We start from the raw sequence: 15,293 nt of genomic DNA, 5'->3' as shown, positions 1-15,293 counted from the left end.
CACAACACAAAGTAGGGGAAAGCGGGGATTGTTTTGGAGCTGAGAGACAGTAAGTTAATAACAAACTAATTTTTTACCTACTCAGAATCCATATAAAGAAGTTCTGGTGGTGCGGTGGATCAAGCACCTGACTGCCACCCCAGGGGTGGAGATTTGAGCCCACTAGCCACTCCATGGGAGAACAAGGAGGCTGTGAATATTGACAGCCTGGGACCCCCTAGGGGCAGTTCTACACTGTCGTATGGGATCTCTGTGAGGCACAGTAACTTAACAACGATGGTTGGGCTTTTTGGTTACGCACATCTGAACTTCCACACTACAAAAGCAGTGTTGTTTCTACCTTTAAAATGCAGCTGTCCTTGGCACTAGAGAAGACTTCTCATCCTCCTTTCAAAGTCAGAAGGGACGCAGTCCCTGGCATCATTGTGCCCGTCACAATAGTGGATGTTCTGCCAGCTTTTGAAGGCCCTTTGTATCAGTTATTGCCCATATTCTATCACAGTCTTATTGAGCAGGACTACGTAAAGGCCAAACTTGTGAACGTTGGCAAGGAATTTCTAAAGAAAAAGTGTGCAAGGACAAGGTTAATTTATGTCAGTGCGCATGTACCCAGAGCAAGAGGAAAATAGACAAGGCTGCTGCAAACCTCATTTCTGTAGTTTGTCAGGAGGCCACAGTTGATATCTATAACACTTCTTTCTTCTGTTGCCATTGTGATATTTTCATAACCAGAAACTATACATATTTTTCAGAATTGTAAAATAATCTTATATTTTTCTACAAAAAGACTTCAAAGAGTTCACGAAACAATGGAATTAAGAAGTAATGAAATTTTCCCACAATTTTTTTTAAGTCTGTGGACAGACTTATCTTCAGGCTAGGGTGCTGGTGATGAAAGATGTCAATCTTAAAAGAATTATTCAATTCATTGAATTATCTTGTAGAGAGCCCTTGAGGTGTAGTGGATTTTGAGTTGGGCTGCTAACCATGAGGTCAGCAGTTTAAAACCACGAGCTGTTCCTTAGGGTAGAAGTGAGGCTCTACTTCCCTGAAGAGGTACAGAGTCAGAAACCCACAGGGCACGTCTCTGTCCTACAGGGACACTGTGAGTTGGAATAGACTCAATGGCAGGGAGTTTTTGGAGTTATGTTTTGATACTCAACTCTTTTGTGAAATTTTTGTGTAAATAAAGATTATCAACCTTATGAAGTTGTTGTCAATTGAATTGTTCATTGCACCACACCTTGTCATTTAAATAAGACTGGTAATGAAGGCGGTATTTATTTCACGCCGCTGAGACTCTTGCAACTCATAGCAACATTGGGTCAGAGTAGAAGTGACCCCCAGGGTTTCTACGGATCAGCAGCCACTGCCGAATATTTATGCTCGATTTCTGTTTTTGTTTTTTTTCTCCACATGTTTTATAGGACAACATCGAAAATAAATGGAGTAGAATATGTTCCTTTCATGAGTGTTGATCTCAGGGAACGTTTTGCCTATCCAATGCCTTTCTGGTAAGTAATCAGGATTATACGTTTTACTTCCCAGGTCATTTTATTTTTTCAGTACTTTGAGGTCCACTTTAATTCACAGAAGCTTTGAAACTATAATGGATAATACTGCTTAATTTAAAACTGGTTGGAAGAGGTAGCATAGAAGGAGTATTTCTGTGGTTACTTGCATCTTAATAGGTGCATGTGGATTTCCTTTGATTCAGCATCATTCTTGCAGTGCCTCACACGTACTTAGCAGGAAGTGAGTGTTCATTAGATGTTTGCCAAATCAATGAATCACAGCAGAAGTAATGGGAAAATGAAATGGAATAATAGCGTCATTTACAATTCAAGAAAGACTTACAAATGAAAGAGGTAGCAGTCTTCCAGGACATTGCTAGGTTATGTCAGCAGCCTTAAGAGTACATGTTTATTGGTTAGGGACTCACAGCTTCTGTCACCGTTAGGAAATTCTGGCAAATATGTGTATGTGATAGCATTCCTCAAAACATCTGTTATAACAAAAAAATATTGAAATAAACTAAATGCCCAACAATATGTCAGAATTAGCTCACACAATCTAAATAATAGACCACGAATAAAAAATGTCTTTAAGAAAATACAGAAATACTATATGATACATTCAAAAGGTATAGAATATCTGTAGAAACATGTGCCCATACAAAGTACAAAGAATGGGATCGCCTGGCAAAATGCTAACAATATCATTGAAAACATCAAATATAAAATTTTACCAGTTCCCTTAATGCAGGCATAAGACTGTCACAATTAGAGGTCTGCATGTCATTGTGCTTCCTTGAGTGATAATGTCTGCTCTGCACTCTGTCATGAGGACAGAGACCAGGACCATTTTTACCACCTTGTAAGTAATTACCGAATAATGAATGAATACTCTGGAGGCCTGGTGGGTGTACCGTGCTGCTAACCGTGTGATTGGAAGTTCAGATTCACCAGCTGCTGTAAGACAGGCACGAGGCTGGCTGCTCTTGTCAGATTCACCCTCCTTCCGTAGTAGGGTGGCTGTGAGTCAGAAGAGACTGGATGGCGGTGCATATGTGGTAGTAGTTTCCTTCCCTGTTTTCTAGATGGTTGTTTTTTTTAAGCAATTTATTAGGGGCTCGTACAACTCTTATCACAGTCCATACATATACATACATCAATTGTATAAAGCACATCCATAGATTCGCTGCCCCAATCATTCTCAAAGCATTTGCTCTCCACCTAAGCACTTTGCATCAGGTCCTCTTTTTTTTTTCCCCTCCCTCCCCGCTCCCCCTCCCTCATGTGCCCTTGGTAATTTATACATCGTTATTTTGTCCTATCTTTCCCTATCCGGAGTCTCCCTTCCCCCCCTTCTCGGCTGTCCCTCTCCCAGGGAGGAGGTCACATGTGGATCCTTGTAATCAGTTCCCCCTTTCCAACCCACTCTCCCATCATCGCCCCCCACACCCTTGGTCCTGAAGGTATCATCCACCCTGGATTCCCTGTGCCTCCAGCCCTCATATGTACCAGTGTACAGCCTCTGCCCTATCTAGCCCTGCAAGGTAGAATTCGGATCATGGTAGTTGGTGGGGAGGAAGCATCCAGGATCTGGGGAAAAGCTGTGTTCTTCATCGGTACTACCTCGCACCCTAATTAACCCATCTCCTCTCCGAAACCCCTCTATGAGGGGATCTCCATTGGCCGACACTTGGGCCTTGGGTCTCCACTCTGCACTTCCCCCTTCATTCAATATGGTATATATATATATATATGGTATGTGTGTATATATATATATATACATACACACACATACATACACACATTTTTTTTTTTTTGCATGATGCCTTATACCTGGTCCCTTGGCACCTCGTGATCACACTGGCTGGTGTGCTTCTTCCATGTGGGCTTTTTTGCTTCTGAGCTAGATGGCTGCTTGTTCACCTTCAAGCCTTTAAGACCCCAGACACTATCTCTTTTGGTAGCCAGGCACCATCAACTTTTTTCACCACATTTGCTTATGCACCCATTTGTCCTCAGCAATCCTATCATGGAGGTGTGCAGTCAGTGATATGATTTTTTGTCCTTTGATGCCTGGTAACTGATCCCTTGGGGACCTTACAGTGAGGATCAGAAGGAAAAAAATTGCCTTTTTTAAAAATTCAAGAACAAAAGACTGAACAGGAAAAGCAATTGAGAGGTAGATCTTGTTTTAGTTTGGTGCCGTGCATCATGTTGAGAGAACATTCCCAGCGCACTGAGCAGAGGGAAGGATAAAACCTGGTGAATGTGCCAGTGGAGCCAATCATTCACATGCCAATTCTCCTGCTTCTTAGTGGGTGACTTTGGCAAGTGTCTGTGCACCTCAAACCGTTTCTCAATTGCATGGAAAGGTAGTGATTGCTTTGAAGAGTCATTCTGAGGAGTGAGTGAATAGTGATGTACAGTGATTCGGTTTGATGCCTGATGCATCATTCGTGTTAGCCAAGTGTGGTGGCCTTGTGGAGAAGGCTGCTGATAGCTAAGAGGAGGAGTCTCAAGTGTCCCGCGCCCTTCTGAACGAGTCAGCTCGGACCAAGGGCTCCATCTTATGGAGACTGAATTTCCAGAGTTCATGGCTGACTCAGCAACCCTTTAGGGCCGAAGTGAACTGCCCCGTGGGGCTTCCTGGCTGCCTTCTGCAAGGGAGCGTCTTGCCAGACCTTTTCTCCCTCCGGGTTGATAGTGGGTTCAAACTGCTGACCACTTAGCACACAGGCACTTAACCTGTATGCCAGCAGGGAGCATAACTGCTGAATTACACTTCCAAGTAATATTGTTAAAGCAAATGTAAACGGATTTAGGTTGCTTTTGAGCGTCAGTTATCTGTATGTGTGTCTTTTTGGCTGAGGAAAATGATCAGGTTGACTGGAGTCAAAGTTCAGAGTTAGCCACATTTGATCAGAGAGTGAGTTCAGGAAGTGGCAAAAGTATAACTCTGGTCTCTGTACACAGATACATGCCCACATATTTATGTACTCTAGGAAATTTGATTTTGCTTTTGAATTCTCTTTTAAGATTGTTGTCCTTTTATTCTTACCACAGTGATAGACTGGGCAAATTACCATTATCACCTAAGCAAAAAACTACATTTTCCAAATGGGTACGGCCAGAAGACCTCACCAACAATCCTACAATGATTTACACTGTGTCCAGTTTTAGCATAAAGCAGGTAAACCTTTATTTTACTTCATTTTCTATGAAAGCACAGGTTTTAAAATAAAGTAAATAAAGATTTGAAAATGTTCCCAAGTCCAATCTATTCAGTTACGTTAGTACAGTGGGAAAGATTTTTCATCTGCACGTTTTGACTTGAGCACGTGGTGGGCGGTTGGTTGCCATCGAGTGCTGCTGACTCGGAGTGCAGAGTAGAGTGGCTCCGTGGGACTTGCACGGCCGAGCTTTCAGAAGCAGCTCTCTGGCCTGCCCCCCGAGGCACCCCTGAGGCATCCAAACTGCCAGTCTCAGCAATTAGTTGAGTGTTCAGTTTGCTAATACGTTTCTGAACCCATGCCTGGGTGCAGGAGTACTGAGCTAATAAACATACTGAGATCATGTAAGTGTGATCACTATGCAGACAGAACTGTGTGAACCGGTTATAGACTTTTGTATACATTGTCTATCAGTATGTGCTTGCAAATGAGAAAGTCTGAACTTCCTTTGAAAAAAAAGTATAGCTTTAAAAGTATAAAAGATACTAGGTTTATTTCCCCCCCTTTTGAAAGGACTTTAATGACTTGAGGATCAGTGAGAAAGGCAGGTTACATGGTTCAATGTTGATGATACTAGGTTTCTATGAAACATTTCCGTGGCTGCACAGCCTTATGGCTTTGCTGCACTTTACTTAAGCTCTGCAATGAAGTCACAACTGTTTTCCACATTCATACAGAAAGCCTTGTCCTAAAATGTTACGACTGTAGAATCTTGATGTTAAGGTGGGGTTTTTTAATCATTTTATTGGGGGCTCGTACAATGCTTATCACAATCCACACATCCATCCATGTGTCAAGCACATTTGTACATTTGTTGCCATCGTCATTCTCAAAACCTTTGCTTTCTACTTGAGCCCTTGATATCAGCTCCTCCATTTTCCCCCTCCCTTCCTGCGCCCCCCTCCCTGATGAACCCTTGATAACTTATGAATTATTATTATTTTGTCATGTCTTACACTGTCCGACATCTTCCTTCACCTGCTCGTCTGTTGTCTAACCCCCAGAGAGGAGGTTATATGTAGATCCTTGGTTCCCCTTTTCTATCCCACCTTTGCTCCACCTTCCCAGCATCGTCACTCTCACCACTGGTCCTGAAGGGGTCATCTGTCCTGGATTCCATGTGTTTCCAGTTCCTATCTGTACCAGTGTACATCCTCTGGTTTAGCCAGATTTATAAGGTAAACTTGAGATCATGATCATGGGGGGATATGTTTAGGTTTTAATTGGTCATATTTTAATGAGCTAATTTTAATGCTTTTAATGTGTCAACAATGTAATTCAATGAATGTGCTTCTATCCATGTAAGGAATCCATCATTCATATTCTAGAGTAACTGTTGAGAGAATTTTTCAACTTTTTCTAGGGCTTATGAAAGGACCCCTGTTGGCATAGAGGTTGTTCATTGGGCTGTGAACCATAGGAAAAGACTGAGCTCTCTCCTCCCGTAAAGGGTCCCAGCCTCAGGAACCCCCAGGGCCAGTCTGCCCTGTCCTGCAGGGTTGCTGTGAGTCAGAATAGGCTCAGTGGCAGTGAGTTTGGGTTTGTTTTTATATGGTTTGTGAGTCAGCAGTATGGCATTTCTGTACGTTTCCAGGATACGTACTGTAAAGGTATATTGCCTAGTATGCCTGGGAATGCTGCAATTATTGTCATGAAGACATTGATTCGTAAACTCTCTTTACTGACAGACGATAGTATCCGACTGCTCCTTTGTGGCATCGCTGGCTATCAGTGCAGCTTATGAACGGCGATTTAATAAGAAGTTAATCACCAGGTAAAATTTTGTATTTATTCGTCTTCTAGCTTTTCCCATGTAATTCCAAATAATTGTCTCTCTTCCTAAAAGTTAAAAAAATTAAGCCTTATCTCTGTAGATTAGTCATATCATTAAATATTAAGACATTTCTATAGATGGTAGAAGGATCCATTTTGGATCCCTTTGGTTATGAATTGGGCTGCTAATCATAAAGTCAGCAGTTTGAAACCACAGGCCACTCCTCAGGAAAGAGTTAGAATCTTGGGAACTCGCAGGGGCAGGTCTACCTTGTTCTACAGAGTTGCTGTTCGGAATGAGTTTTGTTTTTAATACAGATTACACAGGTAACTTGTGAATGTGGAAAGATAAAGGTGAAACAGTTCAATAATATATACATAAGCAGTTAAAATAATGTGGAATAAATATATTATAAAATTGGTCAAAGTTAAATTGTGTTCCAGGTAGTATTTCATCACTAGCCAGTCTGCAGTGTGGTAGTCACTAGCCACTTGAGCACTGGAAATGGGCTCCTCTGAATTGAGGGGGGCTGAGTGTTAGTGCACATATATATACACACACACACACACACTTCAAAGTTTTTATCCATTACATGTTGAAATGATAATCTTTAGGCATTTGGAACAAATAATATTAACATTAATTCTAACTTTTTTCACATTTTTAAAATATGGCTATTGGAAATAGAAAATGACATACTTCTGTTGCCAGCACTGCATTAGAATGTAATAAAATATTACCAAATACTTTTTTCAATTTTTATTTTACACTAACTCAATAACATGTATTATAATAATTAAGCATTAGGTTTTTTTAAGCACTCAGCTACTATCCAAAAGGTAGGCTGTCCGAGACCACCCGACAGACACTCTGCAGGAGAAAGGGCTTGGCGATCTGCCTTGTCAAGAATAACAGGACAGCACAGAGCTCTGACGGACAGGCAGTGGTGACCCTCCCTGTAAGACACCGTAGACCTGCCCGATAGAGTGCCCCTAATGATACAGCTTTCTTTACACAAGCAGATTGCAGCATCTCTCTGCCTTGGGGTGTCAGGTAACCTTTGGTCAGTAGTTGAGTCCTTTAATCACTGTACCACCAGAGCTGTCGTAGAAGTTAAAATGGAGTGCTCTTCACAACATGAAATGTAGGTTCCGTTTGTGATTTTATAGGGTACTTTCTTCACTTATATTTAATAAACAAGCACTTCAATTAGCATGAAATTATTTTGCTAGGCCTATTAGAGGAAATTATTGTCACGTTTTATTTTTATAAAATTACCAAGGTAATAGCATGTTTTCAGCATAATATCCTGTATAGTAGCAAATATTGAATGTTAATGTTGATGTGTCAATATTTATCTTTCTTACAAAAGCATAATTTACCCTCAGAATAAGGATGGTGAACCAGAATACAATCCATGTGGAAAGTATATGGTAAAACTTCATCTCAATGGTGTCCCAAGAAAGGTAAATAATGTCTCTCTCCACTCTCTTCTCTCTCCATATTTGACTCTTTAGTGGAATCATGATTTGTGTGAACATTTTAAAAGTCAGTTTAGTTCATTTTATTGTGTGTGTTATTGGTAATCATATTACTGTAGCAGTAACATACTGTTGATCATTAAAAATAAAAGCAGGGATTAGGGCAAAGAATGTACAGATGTGCTTTATACAATTAATGTATGTATATGTATGGATTGTGATAAATGTTGTATGAGCCCCTAATAAAATGTTTTTTAAAAAACCCAGTAGAAAATAAAGCAGAGCAGCTTTTGGGGGAAAAAAAAGAAAGAAAATAAAGCAGAAAATATTTTTAAAAACTAAAAAAATAAAATAAAAGCAGGGCTTTCTATTCGAGTAAAGTGACAGTCATGGAAACTTCCAGGGCAGTTCTACCCTGTCCTTCCAGGGCAGTTCTACCACAGCTTCGACTCAATGGCTGTGAGTTTTTGTGTTTATCAAGTCCGAATGGTTGGGCATCAAGGTCACCTAATGGACAAGGATGCTGGTTCCAGAATTCTCTGAGATGATAGGCCTGGCTTAAAAGACATACATAAACAATGTCTGTGAGGACAGGTTTCTGTTTGCACTGATTAGACCTCTTTAAAAAGAGGGGAGAAAAAATGTCGTGTACTTTGCCTTGGGCCTTCTAATGGAGTTATACTGTCAACTTTTCAATTCCTCAGAATATTTAGCTGACTCACTAAGAAGTCAGAAAAGGAACTGGATGGGCCTGGTTTATGATAATCTTATCTCTGAAGGGTTTTTTGTTTGTTTTTTACTTTAAATGATACATGCATTGTGAGTGCTTTAAAGTGAAAAAAGTATTTCTTCTGTTTATGCTAGCAATAATAAAATGATTTAAGAGATTCTGATTTTTTTAATAAGGTAAAAATTATGAAAGCTCCAAAAATAGCATTGGGCTATTGATTACTGATGCTTAAAATACATTTTAATCTCCTAGTTCTTCATTCATATTTTTAATTAAGAGGAAATCAGACAATGTATATCTATTAGAAAATTTATATGTATTTCATAATCTGAACTATAAGAATTTTTAATAATGGGTTTTTTTCCTTTTTGAAATGCATAAAATTCACTGCCATCAAATTTATTCCTACTAATAGCGATCCAACAGGGCAGAACTGCCCCTGTTGGTTTGTGAGACTGTAAAGCTTTATAGGAACAGAAAGCCTCATCTTTCTTCCATGGAACAACTAGTGAATTTCATCTGCTGGCCTTGTGGTTAGCAGCCTAATAATATGTAACCCCCTACACCACCAGAGCTCCCCAAAATCTTTACACCACTTTTCATTTTATCAAGGTCTCTGAGCCATGTGCACTCAGATCAGCACCTCCCAGGATCTTGTTAGCATGCCCAACTCCAGACTTACCGAGTTAAGAGTTTGCGTCTTAGCCAGATCCCCAGTGATAAAGTACACAGTTAGGTTTGAGAAATGTTGCTCTGGGGCTCAGTAGTACTGAAGCTAGTGTGTGCACAGAGCCCTGTAGAGGACTTTTTAAACCAGATCCTCTCCCTGAGTATCCAGTGCAGTAAGTCTGAAACGGGTCCTGAGAATTTGCATTGCTCGCAGGTTTCAGGTGATGTTGGTGCTGTTGGTATGGGAACACTCAATAGGAACCCCTGCTCCAGCTAATTACTTAAAAAGGAAGCATTTTTTCTGGACTATCATTTTTAAATCATCTTGGTTAATCTTCATAAATACAGTTGCTTAGTTATCCTAATGCTGTTAGATCAGAACTCTTCTTATTGCTGTTACCCAATTGGCTTTACACAATATGAATTATGATGAGTACATAATATTATTTATGGCGATTAGTCTCTTAAATGTGTTTTTAGTCCTAATGTTCTGCTTTTTCAGCTTTACATATTATGCATCTTTTTGAACACTTAGGTAGGGCAGAAAATAGACTTTTGAAATATCAGTAATGTTTTTTTACTTTAATGTGGAGTCCTTTTGTAGTTATTTTTAAGATAGTATATATTTCTAAAATTGGTAATAATTTTTATGGTAGTTCCATGCCATTTAATGAATTGATTCAAGTGAAATTAAATTACAAGATTGAACAAGACCTCCTGTAAACTATTTAATATATCAGATTCCAGAAACGAGATTATGAATCACGATCTTAGTAATAGATATAATGTGACTTTAGTTTAGCAATAAGATTGATGGTATTTTCAAAACAGAAAAGATAAATGATATTTTGTGTTATTTAAGGAAATTCATGTTTTCTTTATTCAGGTGATAATTGATGACCAATTACCTGTGGATCATAAAGGAGAATTGCTCTGTTCTTATTCCAACAACAAAAGTGAATTGTGGGTTTCTCTCATAGAAAAAGCATACATGAAAGTAATGGGAGGATATGATTTCCCTGGATCCAATTCAGTAAGTAATAGATCAATGATCCAAGACACAGATTTGTGCTATCTAGTAAGACTTATATTTGAAAAATAAATAAAGCTTTTGTTAAAAGGGGAAAAAACATCTTACCAACCTATAAAAATGCTAACCTTATTGTAGAGGTATGTATATATTTTTAGAGGTACATATTTTCTTTTGTAAAGATAGCACATTGTATGGATTCTGTACCTGGGAAAAGCCAAAAAATGTATGTGTCTCCTGAACTGCTAATAACCTTAAAGTCAGTGGGTTTGAGCCCACCAACTTACGCAGTTAGTCTCTCCACAGAGACAGGTGATGCTCTCTGCTGCTGGAAAGATTTAAAGTCTTGTAAGCCCAAAGCTGTAGTCTTGCTTTGTCTTAAAAGGTTGCTATGTGTTGGAATCAACTGGAGGGCAGTGAGTAGTGGTGGACCAGCTGTGCCGTTACTTTGGGGTATACTGCCAGTTAAATGCAGTGTACCTTTCCAGAGAAGCCTATTCAGATCAAAGGGGTGTGACATAATTTCATCCTTCTATTTTTTCAGTATGTGCGATGCCAGTGTCATGTAGTTGCATGAAATGCACTGGTAAGCCTAAGCTAACATTAGTTTACTCTTAAATAATGACACTAGCTGGCGTATGGCCTCAGAAAATGTGTTTAACATTTTTCAGGCTCGTTACTATGTTGTAATGTAAAGTCAAATACTGCCCCTCGGGTTTGTAACGATTAAGTGAAGTTAACTATATGTGAAATAGGTTGGTTTTCTTGCATAATAGTCTGTCTCTTCATCCCTCTTGTTTTTAGGCTAGACAAAGAATATATGAAGGGGGGGAAAAAATTTTGTGGAAAAATTATTTTACTTTTCAATTCCCTTTTCCATGCACTTTTTGAAGCCCCTCGTGTGCTGCATGGTAAACCGCTATAGGATGTACTCACTCGGTGTGTGTGCTTCATTGCTGAGCTGATTCAGTCTTTCTAATACTAGAGGTTAGTTTCTAATCCATTGCCTCTTACATGAGGGTGTGTATGACACCGCGTACAGTGACTGGAAGAGCCCACGAGATGAGGATCTGTCGTCACTGTCATCATTAGGGACCTTTTTCAGTTCGGTGTTTTGAGTTTTTATCTTAATTGCCAGTTTTTTTTTAAAAAAACAGCCATGTTATACAAGTAGACTCCAGATTAGGAATGAATTCCCTCTGTAAGTCTGTCTTTTAGGTTGAATTTGAATACAATTCAAGATAGTATGGTTTGTACCTAGTATGACTTAATGTTAGTCAAGTGTCTGTATGAATATATAGCAGTGTTTTCCAAAATGAGCTGTACCCACCCCCCGGGAGGGGAGCACTGGAACATTAGAGGGCGGGAAAGGAAGATAGCTACTCTTCATCTTGAATTACAGACTAGCATACAAAAGTTTTCATAGCGAGAGGGCACTGAATAGTATTGTTTTGTTTATTTCTGAAAAGAGGGCAGTGGGCCAAATCTGGGAAACCTATGGTATATAGCATATCATTCTATGCATGAAAAACATTAAAGAAACATATACCAAAATATCCTTAACATCATATAATAATATAGTAGTCGTAATAATGTTTGTTTTTCCATTTATACCACTGGCCTTTTTTAAAATGACATTTGTGTCTTAAATTGGCACTCATTATTATGAATCATTGCATATGCCTCAAATTGTTAGTATAATAAGGGTTGGTTCATATCTGGGTTGTTTTTAAGTTGGACGATTGTACACAGGAGTGCCTATATTGGGGAAAACAGCAAAGGGTATAAGGGAAAAGACAAGCATGTGCTTAAGTCAGATAGGAATTTGAGTTAAGTAAAAAATGTAGAAGTTCATCTTGCTTGAATTCACAATCATTGCTCATAGAAGCAGCAGTCAAGATCAAATGGCACGTTACATTGGGTAAATCTGCACAAAAACTTGGTGTCGAACTGAAAGGCTATTACTTTGAGGACTAAGGTGCATCTGACATAAACTTGAATAAGAATCGATGCCTTTAAATTAATGATGCTGATAAAGAATATTGACAGTGACACAGACTACCAAAAGAACAAACAAATCTGTTTTGAAAGAACTATAGTCAGAGAGCCACTTGGAGGCAAGGATAGTGAGATGTGTGTGGACTTGGCCAGAGAGCCCAGTCACCGGCGGAGAAGGATATCATGTTTGGTAAAGTAAAGGGGCATGGAATACGGGGAAAGCCCCGGGTGAGGTGGACTCACACAGTGACTGCAACCAATGAGCCCAAGCACAGGGACCGGTTTGAAGATGGTCCAGGACCGGATGGACATTCCGTCCCTGTGCGCCCAACCTAACTTAGTAGCAGGATAACAAGAAGGAGAAATTACTACCTTCTGACTTATTCCTATAAAAGCATCATAGTAATTCAGTGAGGATTTATTTATTCTCCACTACAGTGGGGATTTATTATATTAAGAGTGTGAAAACAACTTTGACAGTCCTGAAATGTGTTTATGTTGCAGAATATAGATCTTCATGCACTGACTGGGTGGATACCAGAAAGGATTGCTATGCATTCCGATAGCCAAACTTTCAGTAAGGATAATTCGTTCAGAATGCTTTATCAAAGGTAAGCAGTTCATCTTCTGTTTTCAATAAAAGAGGCTGCTTACAAAACGTGCTGTATTTAAAATAGGGATTATAAAAGCTTGTCATTTTCAGTCATTAGGGAAATTATTTTAAAAATACATTTCACTTTATACCCTTGCTACAGTGTAATTAGAATTAATCCAAATGGTACTCAGTACCATCGAGCCAGTACTGACAGAGACCCTCTAGGTGTAGGACAAAGTCGAACGGCCCCTGTGGAGGTCCAAGTCTAACTTTACAGGAGTAGCGAGCCTTGGCTTTCTCCTGAGGACGGCTGGTGGTTTTGAACAACTAACTTTGTGGTTAGCAGCCCACTTGGTAACCACTGCACCGCGAGGGCTTCTAATCCAAATGGTAGATAATGCAAAATATTTTATCAAGAATTTGTAATTGAGACTGGAGCCATTACTGTAAAGAATGAAATGACATAAGGGTGACATCTAACCACCTGTGGCTCCCACTGTGTTATTGCCAAAGGTCAAGAGGTCATACATCCTTCTACCCTCCATTCCTTCTTAACCTATTTTGACACCAGCCCTCCATTCCAGGATATTCTACTTCACGTGACTGGGTTTGATAATTCATTACAGTACCACACGCAACTCACAAACAATACTCAGGATTATGGGGTTTATTAGGAAAGTTAACAAGTTACAGTTCAAGGGAGAAATTCTTGGGATAAAGTTTTTCAGTCAGAATAGTTTCGTCTCTGTTGTGCCTTCAAGCAAGCCTCTTTCTGGTCCACGGCCTCTTGGCCTAGCCTCTTCTAAAGAAATATTACAGAGCTCTTTTAGGGTCACCCATAAACAACACCCAGCCATGACGCGCTCCAATATCAGGCTTAACCCTGAAGGCACTCAGCTCCAGTTCTGTGAGCTGGCATACCCACCTCCTACAATTAAGTGTACAGAGACACTTTACTTTACTTGCTTGGAGGACTGGGAAGTCCGCAACTCTGGCTCCTGGTTCTGCTATTGCGCTCCTCTCTCTTCCTCTCCCATCCCAAACTAGCTCCCGGATCAAGGAGGCTCAATGTGCAGGGCTCAGTGTTGGGGTCCAAAATACCTGTGTTCCACTCCTGATTCTCAGATGACTCATACCCAGCAGAATGGCAACCACGTTTAATGCTGTTACTGATTTCTCACAGCTGAATCGTGTATTCTTATCAGTTCCTCACCCAATATAATCCAGTCATTTTCTTGCTCAGACCATCAGGAAAACAAAGGTCATTTGGTGGGAGTAACAAAGGCTCTGGTTAGAGGAGATATTAAATAATTCACTGCACTGCAGTAATGACAAGAAGTGAATTTGCATTCCCTAAGCACTGATGAAGGTTGTGGAAATGTGAGAAAAGAGAAAGCTAGCCCCACAAATGGAAAAGTTCTCCACATACACACCTAAGAGCAAAACTGGAAAGCCCAGTGACTTGATAAACAAAATTATGTCCTTTTTAAAGAAATACATTTGTTCTTCCATATTTGTTACTTTCCATTGTAAGCCTTTGGAAATTTGTTCATTTGTTTTCCTTCATCGATATTTCCTTCATTGTTCCTGAGAATGACATTGTCTGAGACTGGCAGTGGGGAAGCACGGGTGTTTAATGCCAATCATGCTGTGAGACGAGCCCTGGTGGCATAGTGGTTATAAGTTAGGCTGCCAATCCCAAAGTCAGCAGTTGAAAACCACTAGCAGCTCCTTGGGAGAACGAGAAGGCTTCCTACTCCCTTAAAGAGCTCCAGTCTCCAAAACACACAGGGGCAGTTTCACCCTGTCCTGTAGAGTCGCTTTGAGTTGGAATCAACTCAAAGACAATGAGTTTGGTTTGGTTTAATATGCTATGAAATAGCAACCAAGAGTCTGCTTTGTGTTGGAAGTTCATGTGAGGGAGGGAGCAGCACAACTCAGAGTGGATTTCAAATGGGAGGACGCTGTCGTGTGCGAGACCAGGCTGACAGGAAGACGGCATGAGCTGACATGATAGCGTTTCCCTGCTTGTGTTTGGGCCTTTCAGATTCCACAAAGGGGATGTCCTGATCACCGCATCGACCGGCATGATGACCGAAGCTGAAGGAGAGACGTGGGGGCTGGTGCCCACGCATGCATATGCTGTTTTGGATATTAGGGAATTCAAGGTTTTGCTTTAAATTATTTTCTCTTGTGTTTCTTGTTTAATAATACATTAAAGGACCTCAAACGACACACTCGGTTTTTAAATATTTGATATATCAAGCTTTAG

General features: G+C 40.0%; 1 protein-coding gene across 2 annotated transcripts in view; it reads left to right on the top strand.

The window, feature by feature from the left end:
- Positions 1-15,293, top strand: part of CAPN7 (calpain 7) — a 42,664-nt gene that overhangs the window by 13,716 nt on the left and 13,655 nt on the right. For both annotated transcript variants that reach the window (XM_075547199.1, XM_075547198.1), the window contains exons 6-12: positions 1,428-1,514; positions 4,578-4,704; positions 6,433-6,518; positions 7,891-7,984; positions 10,285-10,431; positions 12,931-13,037; positions 15,069-15,189. In XM_075547199.1, coding sequence (XP_075403314.1) covers positions 1,428-1,514; positions 4,578-4,704; positions 6,433-6,518; positions 7,891-7,984; positions 10,285-10,431; positions 12,931-13,037; positions 15,069-15,189 — 769 coding nt within the window. The remainder of the gene's footprint in view (positions 1-1,427; positions 1,515-4,577; positions 4,705-6,432; positions 6,519-7,890; positions 7,985-10,284; positions 10,432-12,930; positions 13,038-15,068; positions 15,190-15,293) is intronic.

Source organism: Tenrec ecaudatus, chromosome 4 (genome assembly GCF_050624435.1).
Source record: "Tenrec ecaudatus isolate mTenEca1 chromosome 4, mTenEca1.hap1, whole genome shotgun sequence".
Classification (NCBI taxonomy): domain Eukaryota; kingdom Metazoa; phylum Chordata; class Mammalia; order Afrosoricida; family Tenrecidae; genus Tenrec; species Tenrec ecaudatus.
Note: the sequence above shows the minus strand (reverse complement) of the source record. Positions and strands in the feature narration are given on the sequence as shown.